The 25,158-nt window shown below is 41.3% G+C and overlaps 1 protein-coding gene across 1 annotated transcript in view; it reads right to left on the bottom strand.

Annotated features, from left to right (window-relative positions):
- Positions 1–311: 311 nt before the first annotated feature.
- The window catches only part of fa2h (fatty acid 2-hydroxylase), a 39,485-nt gene continuing 14,638 nt past the window's right edge, over positions 312–25,158 (bottom strand). The window contains exons 2-7 of the mRNA XM_082542007.1: positions 9,246–9,371; positions 6,164–6,306; positions 4,481–4,581; positions 4,197–4,369; positions 3,135–3,387; positions 312–3,044 (exon numbers count right to left, since the gene is read on the bottom strand). Coding sequence (XP_082398133.1) covers positions 2,977–3,044; positions 3,135–3,387; positions 4,197–4,369; positions 4,481–4,581; positions 6,164–6,306; positions 9,246–9,371 — 864 coding nt within the window. The 3' untranslated portion in view covers positions 312–2,976. The remainder of the gene's footprint in view (positions 3,045–3,134; positions 3,388–4,196; positions 4,370–4,480; positions 4,582–6,163; positions 6,307–9,245; positions 9,372–25,158) is intronic.

The raw sequence follows: 25,158 nt of genomic DNA, 5'->3' as shown, positions 1-25,158 counted from the left end.
CCTTGACTGTAAGGACTTTGAGTTACTTTTGCTTTTCTTTTAGCTCAAAGGGATCCAGATATTTTACTGTGACCGCTGACATGAACAACCACGTCACATTGAAAGTCTTTTGAACCCCCCCAAAACATCTCTACATTCAGAGGCAAAAGCAACACCTCAGTTTTTAAAATATAAGATTAAAAGATTCAAATACTCCACCCTTCATCTCTTACAATGTAATTTAAAGTCATCATCCATCATCACGCATCACGGTTGCAGAATGGAAGCCACCACAATCAGCGAATAAAAATAAAAAACTGGACAGGCCAACATCAGAAATATACAGATATTTATTTACAAATACCTTTGCATTTGCATGGACTTAAAAATTCCAAAACAAAAGTTAAGACATGAAAGTAAACAAATTTAGGAATTTTTTTTTTTTGCTGCAAAATTTAGCACAAGAGAAAAATTTCACAAGTTAGAATCATATTTGCTGTTTTTCCATTCTTACCATATAAATATACATAAATAAGATCGTTTTTTTTTTTTTTAAATTTAACTCCAACAAGTGGAATCATTTCACTTTGCCTAGCAGCATCATGTCTTATCATTATTATTAGAACCATCAGCATAACAGACATTAAAAACATTCTTTAGGTTCTTTTTGATGAGTTAATGCTTTCTGCACAAAGTCTTGAACATTCATAATCATCATAATCACAGCTAAAGATCAACAGATATTTGTAGACAATGACACATTTTGGTGCTAAATCAGTTAATAAATCCACTCATCTCGTCATAGTGGAAACATTTTGGGGTCCCTCAGCCCTCTTTAGGTTTACACTTCACTGTTATTGCTGCAGAGAATTTGTATAAAAATAAATGAAACAATTATTTATTTATTTTTAAAAAAAGAGGAGTATAAATGGTGTTAAGGTTCTGCATTACAAATCTTCTTGAATGGTTAAAACTCAGATGGATTAGATTACATACAGCTGTATGTACACTTTTATAAGTGGAAGTATTTATTCAAGCTAGAAAAGTAGATAAAAAATAAATTTCCTGCAGCAGCAGTATGTTCTTACTGTTCTTCAGTTATTCATGTAAAGAGTGCGAATTAAGTTTGTTCTACTTCACTTATCGGCGTTGTCGGGCATTTTTCAGGAGACATTTTGCAGATCCACCAGTCAGTGTCAAGACTTCCTGCTGTAAAGTCAGATTTGTTGATTTATCGTCATCCTAGGGAGGGTCTGCAGGGCCAAAATAAACCACCGACTTTAAAGTCGTCCTATTATGCTTTTCCTAATTTTCTGTAATATTTGTGCCGTTACAGAGGTTCGTACCCATGTGCAAGTGATCCATGAGACAGAAGCTCAGGCTTCAAACTACCCTAAACATTCAAGTTTCAGATAGCTTTCCTTTACTCCTGGCTCTGTATGATGTCATAGAGAGCAGATATCCCTTATATATATTCAACTAAGGAACACAGCTCTGAGAGGCATCCAATCAGAAGAAAGTTGGCTTTAAGAGGAGGGGATAAGAGAGCTAAGATGGTTTGTTAGTATAATGTAAATAAGCATTAGTTTGACGTGTGAGTCATGCCAAGCTACACTTGAAACATGGTGTTAGAAGTTGCATTATAGGTCCCCTTTAAAAGGAAGTAATCTCTATGTCAAGATTACTTTTAGAAAATAACACTTCCAAAAATCTGTGACCTTTGACCCCAAGATCCCCACAGCAGGAAATCAGACAGCCTGGCTTCATGCCTTCAGATTTGTCCCCCGTCACCCTGACAACCACACTCACTCTCTAACATATAGTCAACCTGACAAAATGAAGACTGTGCGATTAAAGAATCTCCTCTACTGTACAAAGCTTCATATAAAATATTATTTTTACATCTTTGTTGAATTATTAATGAGGAAAAAAATAAAAAGATGGAAATATTACAGACTTGCAAAAATATATCTCCACAGGGGTTTCAGACATTCTGAACTCTGCTTTTACATCACATTAACAGTACATGGAATTAGCCTCCTACAGTATAAACTCACTCCTGCAGATTTGGTGATAATAAGTTAAACGTATCTCAGCAAAAACAAATGTGAAACTGAAGGTTTTCCAGGCACGGCTGCTTCTTAAATCAAGCGAACCCAAATGTGGTGGAGGGAACTTTTGTGATTTGTTAGCAGCGCAACAGTTTATAGCAGCGTAGCAGAGAAAAGTGACAGTGACGAGGAATATGTAAGCTGTAGATGATGCGAAGGCGGGAAGAAGCCTTTTTCCTCAGTAGATTAAATAGTTAGCGTACTCTCTCTCAATCTCTGTCACACTTTCTCTCTCACATGCACTCTTTCTAATCATCTCTCACCCCCTCCGCTCCACCCGTCTTCAACATTCACCTACCATCTATCACTTCCTGTTACCTCTTGAACAGTGTGCGTTTGTGAGCTGTGTGAGCATTGTGCTGTCAGATTAGTAATTTTAATCACAGTTGTCCCCCTGTATGATTTTAGACTAAAAGATTAAATCTAATTCAAATTGACCACATGCATCACAAGAGATTTTTCTCTCCACGGCCCCCTCCCAGCTGTATGCGGCGACATTCTGAGTGGTGATCAGGTGATAGGTTGGTGTTGGTAAAGCACAGGGGGCAGATTTCTTAAATGAAAACAGAAGAAGAAGTAGTAGAAGGAAAAAATGGCACTGAAAGCCCTCACATCTTAGTGGAAATGATCACAGTGAGTAAATAGTGCAGGCAGGTTGACACACACCCAGGTGACTGAGCTTAAGGTAATATTGTGGTGCTGGTTAATGTGTTACACAGAGTATTAATGGACTGGATGCAGTGGCCCTGAAGTTCCTCCTAGTCTGTGGAAGTTATATGGCTGCAGAGATGTAAATAAGGAGTTGGGATGGTTGGAGAAGGCAGGCTGGGGGCTAAAAGAGGGTGGTTGACAAGTCCTGTGGCCCTTCGGGGGAGCCGTTTCCATGTCAGAATTTTTCATCAGGGATGGTTGTGTTGAAGGGGTGGTCCCAGAATGTGGTGGTGATCCCGAAACCTGGTGAGAAAAATAAAGATCCCCATCAGAAAAAGAAAGAAAAAACAAAACCATATTTCTTCTAAGGCCGTTAGCAAATGTAATCCTCACCTGATCTCTGGTGCTCGAAGTGGTGTTTGACGTGGTAGGCCTTCAGGCTGTACAGATATGAGCCTTTCTTCGGAGAGCCATAGTGAAGGTAGTAGTGGATCATATCGTATACGACGTAGCCGCCCAGCCCACCGACAAACACGCATACTCCGAGGATGTCTGGGAGCACGCAATGGATGGACATGTAGAAGACCGCCACTACTAAGGAGGCGAGGCCGGGAGGGAAGACCAGCCGAGAGCCGTCAAACGGAGACTGAAGAGAGAAAATAAATAAAGATTTATGTACAGTGGCCATTTTATGTCCTTTTTCCCCCCCGCAACAAAAAGCCATCACAGGTATTCATCAGACAGTAATTCAAAAATGATCAGCAAGTGGCAATATCTTTCACAGCATTTTCCTCAGCCTCTCCCAACAACTTGTTGCTGCCGTCAAACTCAGATTAGAGTCTGAATATTACAATATTTTTCTAATGTTTGTTTTTGTGAATAAAATATGGATTAGTAAGATTTGAAAAATCATTGTATTGTGTTTTTTTATTTACAGCTTATAGATAGTCCCAGAATCTTTGGAATCGGGGGGTTTGTGAGATTTTGTAGTGCGACTTTTATAGCTTCTACAGGAAAAACATCACATTTCCTAATTACACCGACTATCAGTTATAAGGTTTTACATAGAAGAAGCTAATAAAAAAATACTCTAATTTTACAACCTAGTAAAACAGAAACTGAGATGAACAGCATTTTTCCCCACACACTGCTTCTGCATTGTTTATTTTAACTCTTTATTAAGCTAAGCTAAATCAGTTTCCCCCTGTGGCTTAAACTATACTGTGGTTAATGTTACAATAATTTAACTTACAATATTTGCACATCCGTAACTACTTATACTTGATATGTATTCAGTTCATAAAAGTATTTGGAAACAGGACGACGTTTGCGGCCCCCCTCCTCCCTGCAATATAAGATTACCACCTCAGCTGGTGCCATAAAGGATGATTTTAAACAAAAACAAATATTGCTTTGATGACTCACAGCTGTGACCTCAGCAGTGGTTGTTCATACCTTATGGTGCTGTCCATGCAGGAGGAAGTGTAGCGTGATGAGGTAGTAGTTATGAGCTGGTGGATTCATGTGAAAGACGAAGCGATGGATGCAGTACTCGATGAATGACCACAAGAACCAGCCCATCATAAAGAGGACAGGGAAAAAGTACTTGTGGATAGGGATAGAGAAGCCTGGGAACACACACATGCTCGGCTATAGATGGCTCAAACAGAAATGTGGACACACAAATGAAAATGAAAACACAAGTGACTGTGGCACAAACACAGGTGTGTGTGAGTTACCTGAAGTGAGGGCTAGCCTGGTGGTGCCCTGTGCCAGGGTGGTATAGCAGTGCCAGCTCAGATAAAACACAATAGGGAGCCACACAATAGGTACCCAATACCTGAAAGCAAGAGAGTGTAAGCATTAGTTCACGCTCTCACTCTGTTACTAGAGGACAGTGTATTCAGTTTACGATGTGGGCCATTAATCTGAACTGGGCCAGAATGGTGAACGACATGAGGTAAAGTTACAGGAAACGTTCTCAGTCCAGACTTTCCAGTAATTATAAAAAACATTTTGTTGTACTACGTTGTTTTATTTCCCCTTCTGGTATAGAAAGGGATTTCTGTAGTAGATAATAAAATAATAATAATAATAAATAAAAAAGAAACAAAAATAAACAGGAACTTTATCATTTAATTGTTAATCTATTACTTAATTACTTTGGTGTAGTATGAATATGGGGTCCTTCATCAATAGGAAAAAGTTGTAAATCTTTTAAAAATACAAAATCTATGCACTTCTTCATATTTCACAAAGTTGTCAAGCTGGCCCGACTGGAGCCTTTGCTGGGCCATTTCTGGCCCCTGGGCATTATTTTTGACACCCCTGGTGTATGGCTTTGTCCACGATGCATCAAAACAGGAAAAAGAGAGAGCAGGACGTGACCACAGGTGTGACACTGGTTAAATCGGAAATGACTGGAACCTCAGGTGAAGGTGGGTTGCAAAGTAGCTTGCAGAGGTAGGCTGAACAAGCATAAAATTGCATACATTTATAAAATTGCACTTTTCATTATAATTCAATCTTTGATCACGCCACTGAAGCAGATGTGTTTGCTTATCCTTTGGCAATCACAGAACTGCCGACAGAATTTTCAAGGTGGGAAATATTCTTTACATCAGAGCCCTCATCGTGTGGCCATTACACACAATGATTTGCGGAAACCATTGCATAAATGTTTCCATTTACTTTCCCTCAGTAATTGCTTGGCCTCCAGTAATACTGAGGAAACTTGGAGTTATTTTATTTGTTTATTTTTTTTAAACCAGGATGTATCCTTCAAAGACCACAACAAACAAGTATGCAGGACACTTTTCTTGTATTTGTGCAATACCTGCAAACACAGAAACATCCTGTCTCAGAGTAATACTGAAAAACTAGTTCGTGATTTATTAGTTCTAGGCTGGACCATTGTACCTGTATACTAGAGCACTTCACATTCGGACTGCGGGCTTATGTCTGGTTCCTACAGTATTTAGAAGTAGAATGGGAGGCAGAGCCCAGAGCTTTCAGGCCTGTCTTCCATGGAACCAGCTCCCAGTTTGAATTTAGGAGACAGACACCCTCTATACTTTAAAATCAGGCTTTGATAAAGCATAATTAGGGTTGGATCAGGTGAACCTGAATTCTCTCTTAGTTATGCTGCAATGGGTCCAAGCTTCTCTTTTCACTCCCTGTATGTTTATAAACTGCTAGTGTATTAGTCATTAGGAATTATTAATCTCTAGCTCTCTTCAGCAGTGTCTCTTTTGTCCTGTCTCGGGTCCCTCACCTCCAGCTGGTTGATATATAAATATAAACTTAATAAATAACAGTAAAATTCTGTGAAAATGTTGCACGAGTGATTGCCAAGCCTGCAAAACTGAATGTATGTTCTTATCTGATAAATGGCTAATTTTTCTTCAAGCTTCCTTTCTTACCAAGAAGTTTTAGTGATGGCCTCCATGATGGGGTTTCCAAACAGTCTGATAGGTCTGTCAACTGGTTGGTGTACCCACGCATCATATTTCTCTCTGAGGTGGCCCACCTGCCATGCCAGGGGCTTCCGCCAGTCCACCAAATCCTGCAGAAGTACAACGAAATGAAATGAGTAAAACCCGTTCTCTATACACGAGGAGGGGGGGGAAAAAAAAATCCAAAAAGTAAAACAAAACTTCTCCAGCAGGTGGCAGCATAGAGGTAAAAACTATACTGCTCCAAGGACTGGTCAGACCAGGAAGTGTTGCATGTGAAATTTGCTTGTTGCGTGCGTGTGCATTTGCAGGTTTACTTAAGTCTAAGTGAAAGCTTTTACAAGCTTTTCACAAGTTCCCTGTGTTTACAGCCACACAGGAAATGGGCTGCCATGGTGTGTGATGCGAAGACTGTCAGGTTTCACACTATAACATTTGGAAATATGGGGTGGAATCATTCTGGTAAGGAAACAGGGTGGGAAGGAGTCCTGAGTCAGAACTTGACCTTATGGCCCCACTGGTGTGAGTTGAGAAGAGTGAAAGAGAAGCAGCAAGTCCACTCTTTAATCTTAATTTTCCTCTTAACCCTGACACTTTCCTGTGATTAGTCACAAAATGATGCTTAGTGACCATGTGATGATGACTGTGTGTGTGAGAGACACCCCTATCATGACATCAGGCACAATCACCGGACCTTTACTGTTCCGTGTGCGGCAATTAATCATGTGTTGGCTGTTTACTGCAGCAGACTGTTTAGCTACCGGACACATATCACATTGTTTTAATGGAGCTAGCGACCCTGAAGAAGCGCTGCGCTGGAACACTACCATCTCTGTTCTTTATTACCCCTGCTCATTCAAGGCATAAATACAGCTGTGAACTGCAAAAAAAATAAAAATACTTTAAGCTATCCACAGATTAGCTGCTGATACGACTACAAAGTTCAACTTTAAATAAGGGGGGAGCCAAAAAACAAAGCAAAACCAGAGATGCTGCATCTTCTGTCTCACATGCTCTCCGTTTCTTGGCATCAACTGTAAATTACTCGAAAAGCAAACGTCTAACTTGATTTAATCCCGAGGGTGAGGTTCTGGTAAGCTCACTTGCAGTCATCCCCACACTTCTCTGCATATCTATCTTTATTTTATTTTTTGATTTGTATGCTTAAGTCCCAACTAACACTGGCATCACCCGAGGCAGTTTAACTCATTGAGAAAGCTCACATCCATTCAATTGTATGCATCTCTGGTATACTATATACACAAGCACACCTTCGGGTTTGGATTTATTAAAATCAGCGTGTTGTTTTATTTATTTTGGGGGAAATTAGTTGGTAGAATTGCATCAGAGCTGTGAACACACCAGGCACAAGTATCTGTCAACACGTTGACGTTACATGTTTACATAATCTGCCCATATGCAGATCGACTTATGAACACCTGCCAAGCGAATGAAAATCTGCCTTTTCTGCTACTTCTCACTGCAGTAATTGACATACAAAACACATTTTACAGTCGTCTCTCACACATGAATAATGAAACAATGCCAGTAGAAAATAGAAGCTTCTCTTTGCCATAACAAAGTTTGGTTGTTGCTTTAACCAAAACCATATCGATGAAAAATACATAATAAATGTGCACAATAAAGTAAAGAAATGTTAAAGTCAAAAACCTTTAAAACAGAAAATGTGATTGCAGACAAACTCTTAGAGATACAAAGAGAAAGTTTAATTTTTACAACACCGTCTTGTATATAACAAGAAAAAGAAAGAAGTGAAATTGTGTTTGTCACATGCTGCAAGGAGCTTCCCACAAACAAGTGATTTCACACAAAAAGAAAAAAAGAAAAAAGCTGGAAGATCACATTAAATTCCACTGTTGTCATATTGAAGTGGAACCAATGACAGTAGAAAACATTGCATTTTATACTTGTACAGTCACTGAGTGTAACCTACTGATGGATATACTGGGATGACTTAAAAAAAAAAAAAAAAAAAAAAGACAATCCAGCTAGCATTTGCTGGTTATATAAAGCCCCAAGCTCAACATTTACTCTAAATATCAAGAAGTCTGAAAATTTACAGTGGTGCTTTGCTTGCATAAGAAAAGATACAGAAACCGGTTTCTGTGTTTAATAACAGGTGAACAAAGCCAAGCCAAGTGTGAAGACATGCTTCAGATTCCTGGTGTTACGCAGCTTGCAAATGTGGACGGACTGATTTAGCTTGAGTAAAGGTGAGTATCGAACAACCAGGACATTAAAGCGGCTACGATCCAGCTTAACCAGTTTGAAAACAAAAAGCGGGCCTTTTTCTTTTTTTTAAATGAGGAAGGCTAGCACATGACAAGTGTGCTGGTGATAATAACAACATTTTGCATAGCGCAGAAACTGCATGAGTGTTGCACATGGGTACAGTTACCCATGTTTGAGATGTGTGAAGGGAGTGTCCGAGCATCAGGATTCAAGTTACTGGAAGAAGCAAACCCTCAGAATGAAGGGCTTAAACTGACAGATCCCTGTGTCACAAAAACACTGCAAAACTTAAGTGTGTGAAGTCAAGAGTCATGGGTCTCGTTCAATAAAGCGTTGCCTGGCAGCAGAGAGAGCGAGACAGACTGGTTGAATCTGTCATTGTGGTGCTGAGCCTGTTAAAGTGGAAAAACACGTGTCAAACTGCACCATCACATGAGCATAGTTTAAATGAATGTCTGACTGTGTGTGCTTGAAGGTAGATTTCAGCACGCGCTTAGATTTAGAAGTTCAGCAATGCTGCTTTGTCTTCTGTTTTGTACATGCTTGTGTCTGGCAGTGTGGGAAATCATGCAATCTGCAAACAGATGAAGCAGGGTGAATAACCAGATGGCTGTTCACCTACCCCGTCACGGGTAAGCAAATACACTTGTTAGGTCATCCTCCACCTTTTGTTTCCAGTGTCTGATCGATTGCTGCATAATTTCAGCAAAAGCACACATTGACTCAAAAAAAGATGCAGAAAAGACGCACTCTTCATTTGATCGCATATTAGCCCCGTCTCAAAACACGCACCCACCTTATCGAGGTCCACAGAGCTGCAGAGGCTGTATGGGTCGCGCTCATCCTCGTCTTTCGCCTCTGTCGTCTGCTGTGCCCTTTCTCCTTCGGTCTGTTTATTGGCTTTATTTCTCACTCTCAGAGTCTGAGAAAAAAAAAAGAAGAAAAGAAAAAAGGATGCCATTAGCAAGTATAATTTGTTATTAAAATGGCCTAAGCCAACCACAGATGGAGAAAGACAGATACACATATTTATAGTGCGTGGCTTATGCAAAACAGGTAGACAGCTGCACAATATAGTACCTATTACATAGGCTATGTCTCATTAAAGATATATAAATAGAACAGGAGTCAGTCTTTTTGACAATTATGGCCCATCTGCCCTTTGCCCTTTTACCTCAGCCCCATAAACCGGGTTTTAATGGTTACAGTCACGTGTGACATATACCATAATGCTTTCAACCTTCAAATCGTTTTGTATCACTGGACATCTCCAACAAAGGATCATGCTATCACATATTGGAACACTGACAGTCAGTCATTACTTTGGTTTGATGTTTAGTTTGTGTTCTGCTACACAGAAGGAAATGCAGATATAAATGTAATACAATACGCAATACAAATGACTCAAACATATGTTTACATAATTCTTATTTAAAAAGGCACTGAAGGCACAGCTGTTGCAACTGGAGAGAAGCCATGTGGATAATGATGACAGCAGGTGATATGAATATGCAAGGAGTCCAAAACCATCTGAGTGTTTTGCTGATCAGATTTGTCCTCTGATTACTGACATCCAAAGATGAGCTGTAGCTAATGCAGACACAGTGCTGAAGATTTATAAAAGCACAACAGATGTTTTGTGTAGTGCATCATTTACTTTTAAAGAAATGGTAAATGGCCTGTATTTGTATAGCGCTTTTACTAGTCCCCCCTAGGGACCCCAAAGCGCTTTACACACCTATCCACCCATTCACACACTGGTGGAGGCAAGCTGCAGTTGTAGCCACAGCTGCCCTGGGGCAGACTGACAGAAGCGAGGCTGCCATATTGCGCCATCGGCCCCTCTGGCCATCACCAGTAGGCGGTAGGTGAAGTGTCTTGCGCAAAAACACAACGACCGAGACTGTCCGAGCTGGGGCTCGAACCGGCAACCTTCCGATTACAAGGGGAAACTCCCAACTCTTGAGCCACGATCGCCCTCTTCATTATCTTCATTATAAAGAATAAACATGTGTCCTGGTCTTCATCACACCATTCTTGAATATTTTGCCAGAGCCAAATTGTGACACAGCACATAACCATCTGATATTGATATCTCTTCTACCTTATATGAGTTGGAGCCAATTAATGACTGATAGGCTTGCGTAATATTTTTTTATTTTTTTTGTTTTTGTTTTTTTAATTGATCAAGATGCAAAATGCAAACAACAAGAGGTCACATGACAAAGAAATAAAAAAGGAAAAAGAAAAAAAAAGGACAAAAAGGTCTGTGATAGACTGATGTTCTGTCAACAAAGCCTTGATTAGTCAAATTAATTGATTTATGCAAAACTGCACTAAGCAACAAATGGACAAAAACCCACAAAAAGATACATTAGCTCTTTCCCATGAAAATAAGAGCAGCTTGGCCTTTTAAAGCCACCTGCCAAGTCTTCATGCAGTAGACTGTGGGCAGATTATCCTTGCGGCCTTCATAAAAAAATTAGAATGCATGTCAAGTTACATTCTGTTTGTATGAAGTCAGCTCTGGGAATTGTCGGATTAACGCCCTGTTCTGATCGACAGCCCACGTCAGTCAGGTGAAATATTCATCAGCTGGTTGGAGTCACACATAAGGCCTCCTATGGTTTGTTACTAACATCGCCTTGGCAATTCAACACCTACAGAGGCAACGCTACACCCCCTCCCCCCATTATCACACCATACTCATCCTGAGAGAATAGTGTTGAAGTTGTAGCTCACCCTGAACTAGCAGAGCTCAATGTTTCTTTAACTTGATTTTCACATTCTCATCTTCGTGACTCTCGCTCGCGCCTTATTTTATATTACAATAAATCATCGTATCTGTGAATTTACAGCCGGTAACAACCTTCCACAGTTTTTTTTTGTTTTTTTTTTTAAATTAAAACAGCAGAAATATTATAAACAAGCCAAATCCTTTAAGCCAGTTTCATAAAGAAGTTGGTGGTTATGACCAATGTGGTTCAGATATGAGAATACTCGTGACGCTAATTAGAAGCAGAAACTAACAGCTTATAGCTGCTACCACGCCTCCATTTTTAAAAAAAAAAATCTCTCTCTCTCTCTCTCTCTCTCTCACTCACACACACACACACACACACACACACACACACACACACACGTAATGGCGAAAGCAATAAACAGACACACCCTCTGTATCTGCAGCAGCCATGGCCTACGTGAAACAGTGAGCAATGCAATGTTTATTGAGCTCTACCTCGTCCCACTTTATACATATGATCGAATAAATGTGACTCAGGCCTTGTTCCGTCAGTGAACCCTGCAGGTGTGGTGAGCTCAGGGTGAGGGTGGCCATTACTGCGAATGTAAATTTTCCACCAGATTTTCATTAAAATGGGAGGATCTGCGGCCTATTTTTGGCAAGGATGAGGTTAGTGATCCTGGATAAGCTGCTGCAGGTTTACAGAGCCTGTATTTGTTTGTGCTAGAAATAAATACAAAAGGTCAGGAAATAAACAATTCTTTCCCCTTTTCTTTTTTAAATGTTCAAAGCTTTGGTGTCGCTCTGTTCTGGGAACCTCTCATGTACATTCATGGAAAGCCAAAAATCAGGGAGATCAGCACCAGGATACCCTCAGAGGGAAAAAGAAAAAGAAATGACAATGGCCAAGTCACAAAAAGCATGAAATTGAGGAACTGGGGTTGATGTGGGCTGCAAAGCGGCTTGCAGAAGGACTCAGTACAGAGAACAGGTGATCAGAGTCACGCCCAGTGTGCAGGAACTAACAATGTGTTAGATTTTTGACTCAACTGGGCTTTTACAGATGATTTTAGACAGCAAGTCTGATGTGAAAAAAGAAACCAAAAACTAAACAAAAACTGTGCTTGAAAAACATAAATGACACCCAGCTCCCCAAAACGTAAAAAAATACTACCTGCATTTTCATGAAAGTAGCTTAAAAATCCCCCCAAAAAGCAGGCAGATACTCATTCATCTGGTTACTAAGCAAAGCCTCACTAAATATGCATCAATATTTACCAACTTTTAAAATAAATATAATATTACCTGTTCAAGTCTCGGTCAGCAGGTAATGCAAACACACACCTCACGTTCATGCCTTGACAAATACATTCAAACCTTCACATACCGCTTTAAAGTAAATTGTTTTTAGTAAAGACAGTACACAAACCCTACATGTGAACCCTCTATTACATAACCCCCTAACAATAAATCATACCCACTGTGGAACTCAGCACCACACACCACAAACATATAAGTACACAGGAACAATGCTCGCATTAGAGCAGCAGAGGATCTTTTAGTTTCAATCCTCCAGTTGAGATTCAAGTCATCATTTTTGTAAGATCAGTAAACCCAAGTCAACTTTATACTGAAAAAGAGAAATTCTGTATAAATATACACATGTATATTAGGGGTGCAACGATACACAAAATTCACGGTTTGGATCGGTTCGATACTTTGGTGTCACGGTTCGATATTTTTTCGATAAAAAGGCATGAACATTTTTTTGTAATTTGCCATTTATTACAATTATAAATATATATTTTAACTCAAAAGTACAGTTTTTAAATTTAATGTTGCTGAAACAACAAAATAATAAATCTGATCGAGAAATCACTCATCTTTGGAAAAGAGAGTTTATTACAGAGAAATGGCTCTTTCCAAAATAAAAGCTATACTATACGCTATATTCTCAGCAGCATATTAAACATATCAGGTCCCCATACGGAGAATCATGGCTGTCTAAATGACTTGGGTAAAGTTTGTAGCATGCGTGCTTGTTGTTTTTGTCTGCTTCCACTTGTCTTGCACTAGGATGATGTCGGTGTTAATGTGCAGTCATATTCATTGTGTTCCCACTAGTGCTGTCAGCGTTAATCTCGTTAAAATGACATTAACGCCATAATGCGGCAAATCTCCGTTAACGAGTTACCGCGGATCGCCCCGTGCGTGGGGCTGGACGGCGTCAACACGTTAAGAAGCTAACTGCACTAACGCACTAGTTCCCACCAATTGAGCATTGCGTGGTACATCCGAGATACTGTTTTACTTTTGTCCATGTCTGTGAAGGACCCCGGCCCACGTAGACCGCGAAGGCCGGGTCCTCCAAAGGATGCAGCCGACGTTTTGGGACACAGCTTCAGTTTCGGGTAGCGTTGAGGCAGTAGCCATGTTGCAACGAGCTTAGCTTCTGTCTTGCTAGCTCAGTGGATCTGCGCTTGACAGTGCAGCCTAGGCGGAGTAGTCGAACGAAGATCCACTGAGCGCTCAACAGAAAATTTTGTATTGTTCAATACATATGCGTACCAAACCGAAAGCACTGTATCGAACGGTTCAATATCGATACGAGTGTTGTTGCACCCCTAATTAATAAATTACATGTGTGTGTGTGTGTACACACACACACACACACACACACATACATACATACATACATACATACATAACAGTAATCTTTACTCTTACAAAAGTGTAATTTAAGCTGTTTACAAAACATCTGATCAATCGATATGAGAAGTTATGGAATAAAATAACAGCATTTCATGTTTGTTTAATAGCTCAAAACCAGCTGCTAAACAAGAGATAACATCAAACTTCCTGCTGCCAGCATAAAGTACATGCTAATCTCAAACTTGCAAACAAAGTGAGTGGATGACAGACTTGCTATTAACGTCATCAACAAACAACATTACATTCATGTTGTGTCTGTTTGCTTCTTCTTCTTGGCAATAAAATGGAACAGCATCAACAGGCTAGATGAACAGGACAAGCGTGATACAAAACAGTCAAACTAAAGCGGTCAAATTTGTGCAATGGGCATGTACCAAACCAAATTTAAGAATAATGTGGAAAGTCTCAAGTTCTTTTGTCCTGTTTGACACTAAATTACTTAGGATGTGAAAGAAAGGTGTAGTACTCGGCAGTTCTGACAGTTACATACTCGGAACACTTGGGGTTTTTTTCCCCCCCTCTTTTGTAAGGTGAAACACACAACCCTATACTAGTAAATAACTGCTATTTAGTTCAGTTATACTTATCATTGCTACTGTTAAATAAGAATTCAATTTAGATCAGAACAACAGTGTTCAGTCTTAAGACGCAAATGAAGTCAAGACATGAAATTTGTCTTGTTTAACCATGAAACATCAAATCAATAACATGGATAGTCTGATGACTTTTCCTAGAGTTATTCACCAGTAATCTTTAAGCACTGAAGGTGTAAATGAGGATAAAACTTCACTAAACCAACTGTAATGATTACCTTTTATGATAGCAAAAGCAAAATGTGCGAAGCCATCAACGGCTTTAACATTCACCTTTGAGAGGCGTCACATGGCAGCTTGGTAGCCAACAAAGGACATTTCTGTGACACAGGAAAGAGCAGCGACAGTAAGAGTGTGCCAAGGTGAGCCTTTGAGGTTTTGCATAGTAATACAAAACAAAAACAATAGCTATTAGGGAAATTTAAAGCCACAGCGCCATAGTTACAAGGTGTCCCTCAGGCTGTTCATCTAACAAGTCGCCAAAGTTTCGCTTTGTTTGCACACCTGACTTGGAATAACCAAGACAGGAAGCAATTCAGCAATTAACAGAGTGGTCACTATTATTTATAGCCAAATGACCTCACCTTTAAACTGTATCTTTTAGACAGAAAAACAAAGTGAATTTTACATTATTCTTTTAACATTGACAAGAATGCCCCTCACACTTGATACGTGTACACACTTAAATGATAAGTACTCTCAGTGCAGACTGCGCAATTTCCTTTGTTGTGTATTTGATATCAATCGCCTTATTTCTCGTGGCAGACTAAAAAAAAAGATCACAGGTCCTGTTGCCATTGAGCAAGCAAATATGGTTTCCCTCAAGCAAATAAAACATATGTGCCATTTACCTGAAACAAATAAACAAAACCCCCATCTAGGCTGCAAGCGACCTACTTTAAATTAGTCTGAAACAACACAGTGAAACCACAACAGTCTTTCGGAATGCAACTGAAAACTATGAAGAGATGTGGCGTCTCTTTGTGGTTCTACTTTTCCACTTAAGGAAAGACATCCCTAATATCTAGACATTTGTTAATCACATAAATTTTAAACAGAGCACCGAAAAAGAGACATGCATCAACTCTAATAACCCAAACTTTCACACATTAGGACTTGAACAAATACCAAAACTATAACTTCATACAATCCAGTTTTGTTCTCTCATTTTTCATCCATGATTAATGAATCTGCTTGTAGTTTTATTGTATTCATAACAATTTCTAACAAGCACTGAGGGGTAGTAATTTTATGGTACACAAAACCTTAAAAATGTTAACGACATCTGCATCCACAAAGAAATCTGTTTACTTAGTTTAAGTCAAAACCCCATCCAAAGACAAGAATACATTAAGTAAAAAAAAAAAAAATTGAGCCATTTAGTGTTGGTGGGTGACGATTTCAAGGCAAAATTAACATTAAGTTCCACCAGGAAGTGAAGGAGGAAATTACATACTTGAGCATACTTGTAGACCAATGTTCATACCATGGATGCTGTAAAACCAGTATATCTAAATATTGGTTGGTTCACAGTAAACTGTGAAATGAAATTTTCAACTAAACATCGCTATGTATATTTAAGAGACTGTTTTCTTTGACTTTCCCCATTTGGTCTCAGCGAGCTGGACGTATCCACAGTGTTTTGGGTTTTTAGTAGAATTATAGAAATAATATGGCTCTGTGTGACACAGACTCAAAGATTAATAACATACTATAGTTACACACTCTGTTACTTAGCACTAATTAGCAGTTATGTGCATCTGTGCGTTGCTAACCAAGCTTTCTAGCATTAGTCGATAACTTGGCACTACAGCCAAAAGTTAACCTCACATACCAGCACTAAGACTGCCCAAAACCAAAACAATTTTTAAATATAGAGTTGCTAGAGGGAGATGATTCCCAGTGTCCACCCCTAAAAGGAGCAAGGCAGTATTAGGAATTCTACTCATTGCATGAGGACAGATACAGTCACATCAGAAGCTCTAAACCCCATCATGAGAGTGTGGTGAAGCTGATCGCTGTTTAACCAAAGAGGAACAGCAGTCACAAGCCAACTCAGAGTTCCTCTTTGCTTTGTACTCAAACTGTACTGATTTTCCACTTTGGTTAAAATACTTGTGGCTTAACTATAGGAATCAAATGTATGTAATGCAAATTAGTTTTACTCAGGTAAAGGTTCAAAGAGGGTTGGGACTAACACACACACACACACACACACACACACACACACACACACACATTGGGTGAATGTGCAGTAGTAGCAGCAAGCAGGTGAATTCTGTACATTAATATGAATAGACATCTGACTATTTTACAGGATAGACAATATAAACATATTTAAAATTAAAGGAATTGAAATGTACATTGTGCGTTGGTTTAGTGTCTGGAAGAGTCCTGTCTCAGTCAATTATAGATGATGTGAGAGGGCGGGTGTGTGTGTTTAGGGCACGGATGGCTTGGGGATAGAAGCTCCTCTTGAGTCTCTCTGTCCTTGCCCGGAAGATGCGGAACCTTCTACCAGATTGCAGAAGTTGGAACAGTTTGTTGCCAGGATGGGACGGGTCCTTCAGTATCTGCGCTGCTCTAGTCCGGCATCTCCTGGTGTAGGTGTCCTGAAGCGGGGGGAGAGCAATCCTGCAGCAGCGTTCTGCTGTATGGATCACTCTCTGGAGAGCTTTTTGGTCCTTCACACAGCTGTTCCCAAACCACGATGTCATGTTCTGTGCGAGGATGCTCTCCACAGCGCCTGTATAGAAAATCCTGAGGATCTTTGGGGAGACCCTGAACTTCCTCAGTTGTCGTAGGTGATACAGGCGCTGCCTAGCCTTTTTGGTCTGGACCTGAATGTGGGCAGCCCATGTCAGGTCTGAGGAGATGTGGACACCAAGATACTTGAAGGACTGCACCCTCTCCACTGGAGCTCCATTGATGATAATGGGCTTGTAGTCTCTGTGCTGACCCCTTCTGAAATCCACCACCAGCTCCTTGGTCTTGCCGACGTTCAGCTGGAGGTGGTTGTCCTGGCACCACGATGCCAGATTCTTCACTTCATCCATGTAGGCCGTCTCATCGTTGTTGGAGATGGCACCCAACACCACTGTGTCGTCAGCAAACTTCACAATGGTGTTGGAGCCATGGGTGGCCACACAGTCTGAAGTGTAGAGGGAGTAGAGCAGTGGCGAGAGGACACATCCCTGAGGTGCTCCTGTATTGATGGTGATGCTGTTGGAGAAGCACCTGCCCACCCTCACCACCTGAGTTCTGCCAGTGAGGAAGTCCAACACCCATGCACACAGACGGCTGTTAAGTCCCAGATCCCTCAGCTTTGTGAACAGCTTTGTTTGTCCACATGGCTGAGAGTGGTGTGTAGGACGTGGGCGATGGCATCCTCTGTGGATCTGTTGGATCTGTAGGCGAACTGCAGCGGATCTGTGGTGTCTGGGATGGAGGAGGAGATGATGTTCTTCAGCAGCCTCTCAAACACCTTCATTACTACCGAGGTCAGTGCAACTGGCCGGTAATCGTTCAGGGATGAGGGTTTGCGGTTCTTGGGCACAGGGATGATGGTGGATCTTTTGAAGCATGTGGGGACCACAGACTTCGCCAGAGACTCGTTGAAGATGTAAGTGAACACACCTGCTAGCTGGTCAGCACAGCAGCGCAGCAGACGTCCGGTGATGCCGTCTGGCCCCGCCGCTTTCCTTGTGTTCACTCTCCTCAGTGCCGCTCGGACGTCATGCTCCGCGATGCTGGTCACCGGTCTCTCGCTGATAACGTCACTGTCCTCGGTAGTCAGGCGGTAGATAGCATTAGCCGCCTGGCTAACCTCGAAACGGGCGTAGAACTGATTCAGCTCGTTGGTGAATGCAGAGTCAGCGTTGATCAGCGCAGTGTCCCTGGCTTTGTAGTCCGTAATGGTGCGTAGTCCGTGCCACATACTCCGTGTGTCGCCCTGGTGGAAATGGGACTCCACACGTTCCCGGTACCGGCGTTTGGCATCTCTCACCGCGCGCCGCGCGCCGTATGAGGCCGCTTTGTAGGCGCTCATATCGCCAGTGGTGAGACCCGCGTTGTAGGAGGCGGTCCTGGCGTTTACTGCAGTGCGGATCGATCTGTCCATCCACGGTTTCTGGTTTGGGAATGTGGTGACTCTCGCAGTGGGGATAATCTCCTCCGCTAGCATATTGACGAAGCATACTGCTACTTCCGTAAACTCGTTGATGTCGACTGCGCATGCTCTGAACATGTCCCAGTCGACGTAGTTGAGTGCGTCCTGTAGCGTAGCTTCTGATTGGGCAGTCCACCGTTTTACCTCCCTCGTGGTTACTTCTTCCCTCCGTATGCTTTGTTTATACTGGGGGATGAGGAAGATGGCGTTGTGGTCAGACTTCCCAAAAGCCGGGTGTGAGACAGCTTTGTAGCCCTGCTTGTATGGCGTGTAGCAGTGATCCAAAATTCGATCCCCTCTCGTTGGACACGAGACATGCTGGTAAAAGTTTGGCATGACTTGTCTGAGGTTCGCTTTGTTAAAGTCTCCTGCTACAATGAGGGCTGTGCCCGGGTCCTTGTTTTGAAGCGAGCTCAGCACATCATGTAATTCGGACAAAGCCATACCTGTGTCCGCTTGGGGTGGGATGTAGACCGCCGTGGCGATGACCAAGGTGAACTCACGGGGCAGATAGAAAGGGCGGCACTTAATGCTCAGGAACTCCAGATGTGGCGAGCAGCCGCTGGAGAGAGTAGAAATGCTCCTGGCATCACACCACTTTCTGTTTACCATGAAACACACTCCCCCACCTTTGGTTTTGTTTGACTCTGCCGTTCTGTCCGCGCGGAGCACAAAGAATGAATCCGACGGAGTTACGGCCTGGTCCGGCACGGTGGGGGTCAGCCATGTCTCCGTGAAGCACAGAATGTTGCAGTCCCTCATGTCATGTTGGAAGGTGACCCTTGCTCTTAGGTCGTCGAGCTTGTTCTCCATGGATTGTACATTGGCCAGTAGGACACTGGGCAGTGGTGCGCGATGCACCTGCTGTCTCAGTCTGTTCCTAATACCAGCGCGTTTCCCCCGGCGCTTCTTTGTTCTGCGCCTCGGATGAGCGGCCCGTACTTTGTTGTTCTCCGCGCCGCGTAGAATCTCTGGCGGCCAGGAAGGGTCGGGTTTAAAAGTGTCCAAGATTAGATGTGCAACCTTGGCACCGATGTTTATAAGTTTGTTTTGTTTGTTTACTCGCTTTCATACATTTCAGGGAGGTCAGTAACTGATTGTCCATCTTCAGTTGTATCTATGGAGGAGTGCCTATGTACACACCACAGGCCTTAAGAGAGACAATGGGTAGTATGCCTGCAATGTTGATATGACTTTCACCCATTAGAACATCAAGAATGACACCTATTGACTGCATTATAAAGAAGCAGGACACTTAAGACCTGGCATTACTGTTCTGTCTTATACAATGGGCATACAGCAAGCTTACATATACTCACAACATATATTCTAAACCACCAGAAATCCTTTGAGGCCTTTTTTTAAACCCCAACCCCCAAACTTCAAGCCAAAGCTCATGGAGATCATAAGCTCAGACTAGCCTCTCATGATAAGATGAGAATGGTTCAACACTTCAGAAAGAAAACTCAAAGATTGAATAATCTTATTTAATGGAGGGAATGAGATAGAGGAGTAACACATAAGCAGCGCTCTGTCCCAACAGGAGGAGGAGAAATCTGCAAGAATGACAGACCAAAAAAAACAAACAAAGGAGATGTTTAGAGTGGGGTGTAAATGTGGCCTGGTACCAACACAACACTGAAACTATAGTCAGGGGCCATGGGGAGAGAGGGAGGAGGAGAAAGGATGGGTGGGTGGATGAGTTAAATGAATGTGGTGAGAGGGAATTAAACATTTTGAGGGCTGCGAGGGGCACAAAGGCTTATTATATCTCCCCTTATGTTACAATAATGGACGCACACATTAAAACAGGGCCAAAGATAACAAGATTAGCATATGTGCAAATAAATCCTCCTTTACAAGCCTGATTTCAGACAGTTTAACTCTTGGCTCTGTATGAGTGTGAATAATTTTCTTCAGATCGGCTCCCCTTTGCAAACGGAACAACAAGTGGGTGGAGCTTCTGTGCTAACAACCAGAAATCAATGACATCATATAGAGCCAACAGAACAAACAAACCTTATAACACGGTTTTTCGAGCACTCTGAAGCCTGAGAACATATGCTGACCTCACAATCTGAATTTTTTACCATTTTCAGTATGAGGCTGTGCCACTGTAACAGTATATACATATATAACAAAGGATAGGCCCCGTTTAAGGCAGCAGATCCACAGGACAGCTTTTATAACCACTGGTCTCTAGTTACAAAGCAGAAGGAGGAGGGCGAGTCAGCGCAATTGGGGAGGCTGATGGGGTTTATTACATCCATAAAGATAGTATAAAAATTAAGCAGGGCCCTAGAAAACCTCTGCCATCAAAAAATAAAACATTTAGATTAAACATTTATTATTGCTTATATCTTCTTAAATTTTATGACCCTTCCTGATTCCACATCAGCCACTCTAAACCTGTGCACAGAAAACAAACTTTCTTGTACCATTTACGATTCACGTCAGGCAAGTCAGAACAAAGCACGCAAAAAATAAAAGTGAGAATTATTGTCATGGAATTAAAGGGTATGTAAAAAACACTGTGTGCCCCACATATCTCACGAACAACACACCCCAACTTTATGTCCAGTATGGGGACTAAAAGTCTGAGGGCAGCCTGGGAAAACCTGAAGCAGAACCTGATAAGCGAGCAGTTTATTCTGAAAAACTGTACCTGTGCAAGAGCTTTGTGACCACTGTGTGGGCGTGTGTTTGAACATGTATGTGAGGGCGTGTCAGGTGCCGTTGCCTAGTAGAATACACGTGTAAAGGCTGAAGTTCAGCAGAGGGTTTGATAACACTGAAAAGGCCGTGAGCTCTGAATCCTGATGATCACTTATCTGCAATCACTCACACATTTTACAGAAAACCTCAAGTAAATTATTTACTTGATAATCCAATAGGAACGATGGAGCTCATCTATGCTTCAGATTTTAATCAGGGACACGGTATAAAACCTGTGACCAATAAATACATATGTCAGTGTTTTGTCTTAACAGTGAGGCCAATGGTGATGACCAAATATTGATGATATATTCTGCATTAAAACATCTCAAAGTCTCACATACTGGCTCTGTGTGTGTGGCGTGTGAGGGTGGGGGAGAATAAAGTACACCACAACCAGTTAAAATATATGTTATTAGCCTATTGCTCATTCATAAGCTCAGGCCTGTTCCTGCTTTTTTAGATTTGATAACAATGACATCAGTGTCAGCCGGAAGATCACATGAGTTTCTGTGAAGGTTGAACGCATCACACACACACACACACACACACACACACACACACACACACACACACACACACACACACACACACACACACACACACACACACACACACACACACACACACACAGTCACCTCTCCTCTTCCATGAATATAGAAACAGCTGCACCTGCACCCATTATTTATATTACTCAACATGCATTATGCACTGATGAAACATTTCACCGCTCCCAAATTAGCCAAACACACACCAGGATTAGGATAAGTGTGGCCAAACCCTTTGTCCTCAGGTGTAGGTCAGAACTCTTCCGACTCAATGCATCTTTAATCCAAAGTCTGTAGCTCAGATACTGATTTTGGTTGTGGATCTGCTCTGCCTCCCTAATTATGGGTCAATCCATTTGATTAAATTCCCTGCTGTTCCATGTTTAGTTCATTTAGGAAAGCCGAAATACAGGTGAAAGGAAACAGGTCCTCAGTTCTGATTTACCGGCACGTTACGTTTAACATTTCCCATAAAGTTTCCAGTTCAGATACAATCATATAACTAGTTGTTGCCGAGTGGATTAAAGAATTCTCTTGTATATTTAGAAGGTGCAGGACCGGTGAAACGGAGAGCAGAGGAGGGGAGAGAAGCTGTAAATGGCAGAAAGCGTGACAGGCACACACATTAAGCTGAAATAAAAACTTGTGCATACAAGTTGGATTTTTAAAAAGAATCCCCCCCCCAAATAAAATAAAATGTTCATTTATCCAGTGCCGTTTGAGCAAAACCTCAAAAAACTACTACAACATCTTTGTGATAAGGGTTTTACCTGGTTAGGAAAAAAGTGAATAAAGACATGCAAATAGGAGCACTAACGCTGCCGACTACTGACTACACTGCTATCGCCATGATTTCTTTGACAGGAAGACCTAAGAAGAAAATAAATAAATAAAAAGAAGTCCCTGTCATCACCTTCTTTCAGAATGTCTCAATGTAAACAACATTTCAGGTGTACAATGAATACACAGGGTTGTACTGTTCCTGTATCTATTTGTTTAATGCCAAATCAGCTGCAACTATGGAGGAATCTAGAAAGGCAGACCTTCTGCACAGAGGGGCAAATATCCTGCATGAGGTGGGAGGGGGGAGAAAAAGATGGTGGAATGGAGGGTGGGTGAGGGCGATGACGCATAACTGTATGTGTGTGCGTGCATTGATTACAAGCTCACTAAAAGAACCAGTCAAACCTGATTGACCAGGGCTCAAGATTCCACCCTCTCCATCTCTCTGGCTGTTGTGAATTTTTGTCTGTGCAAGAATCAAAGGCTCTTTGTAGCTAGCCAGCTTGTCCATATAGTGTCATATTCCCCACAATGACACATGTTAAGTAGTGAGTGTCATACAAACACAATGCAACCTCCTTCACTATGCTGCTATGCTCTTTATGCACTTTGACCATGAAACAACATAAGCAACGAGCAGACCGAATCTGAAGGCCCTTGATCATAAAATTACAATTAATGCTATTGAAGCTATTCGACTCCCTCAGCTGCATTAGTCATGGAAGCAGCAAAACATTTGTGTCTGTTTGCATCAATCTATAGAGGAAGTGTTTCCATTCAACTAAATTTCAATATCAGGTGACAGTTCACTGGTAATGGATCAGAACACTGTGAGGCTCTCAGACTTTCTGTACTCCATTCAAATATTTATTCCCTTGCAGATCTTTTTTGCTCAATTGTCATGTACGCATGTGTAATTCATTCTCCTGTCCTCATTCATTCGGCGACATAACCTGGTTAGATACACACCAATCACCTGTTCGGATTATTTGTAGTTAGGGCTGTGCGATATGACCAAAATCTCATATCCCGATATAAGAATTGTATCGTCCTGATAACGATATAAATCACAAAAATGTAACATTTTCTGTAAATTCTGTGAATCTCAGGCAGATCGTCTTGCAGGAAGTGTTTCCAGCTGCGCGTCTGTAGCTGGAGTCCAGTGTTTTAACCGATGCATGAAACTATACATTTTTAGACATAAGTTGTAATGGCCACTGTTTTCTTTGTGAGTATTTATTACATGGCGTGCTGCGGGGAAAAGCCCGTTCTAACGTTTGAGTCTAAGGTTTATTTTTTAGCACCTGGCAGCTCTTTTTTAATTTTCATCCGTAAATAATCTGCTCTTTCGCGTGATTCAGTTTATTTTGAAAAGTCTCAACAGGATCTTGAGCTTTATTGTGAAAGGTTTATGTGGAACATAAACAAGCGGACACGCGATGGTGTTACAGTCGTTGTTGCTAACCACAACGCATAAAAACAGGCGCTTGTCCGTCCCTAGTGTGGTTATATTAAATATAAGAGAAAGAGAGAACTTTAAGAAATGAATCTAGCCACTACAGTGACCATCAAAACGGTGAAAAAAAAAAAAAAAATTGCCATAAAGAGTTTATTTTGCAACACCACGAAACAAACGATAGCGTAAAATGAAACGATAGGCGTTTTTATATAGTCATCCGATATATATCGTTATATCGAACAGCCCTATTTGTAGTCATATATAAACCCTTTAATTTTTTAATTTTTTTGGATTTGTTTACACCTGCCAGCCCCGTGTGTCGGGACATGGGCGTGGCCTTGCGATCCTGTACAACAGCAAGTATAAGGTATCCTCTTTCTGCTCCTGCCTACTCCTCGTTTGAATCCATGCTGATTCAAATTAATGGACCAACCCCCACAGTATCAGTTGCCGTTTACCATCCACCTAAAATCAACTCTGACTTTTTAACTGATTTTTCTAACTTTCTCGCTGAAACCCTACTTTTATCTCCAAATATACTACTGCTGCGCGATTTTAACATCCACATGGACAACACATCAAATTCAGCCACAAGAGATTTTATATCTTGTCTGGACAATTTTGGCTTACACCAATATATGGACGTTCCCACACACTCCAAAGGACACATTTTGGATCTTGTTTGCTGTATTGGTGTCACCCCTAAGAATTGTGCTGTTTTGGACATGCCTTTTTCAGACCATAAATTAGCTTTATTCAATGCTAGTCTCCCACTATACAAAAATAAACTAAACCGCTCAATTACTTTTAGAAATAGTAGGGGCATTGATCTATCAGCTCTTTCCCATGGCATTAATAACTTACCTACCATTGATGCCTCAGCTTCCATAGACGACCTGGTATCTCATTATAACAATGAACTTATCAACCTCTTAGATACCTTGGCTCCCCAAAAAACTCAAACTGTTTCTTTCTCTCGCTCTGCACC

The sequence above is a fragment of the Aulonocara stuartgranti genome (genome assembly GCF_965226115.1).
Source record: "Aulonocara stuartgranti genome assembly, chromosome: 7".
NCBI classification, from domain to species: Eukaryota; Metazoa; Chordata; class Actinopteri; order Cichliformes; family Cichlidae; genus Aulonocara; species Aulonocara stuartgranti.
This window is presented reverse-complemented; position numbering and strand designations above follow the sequence as displayed.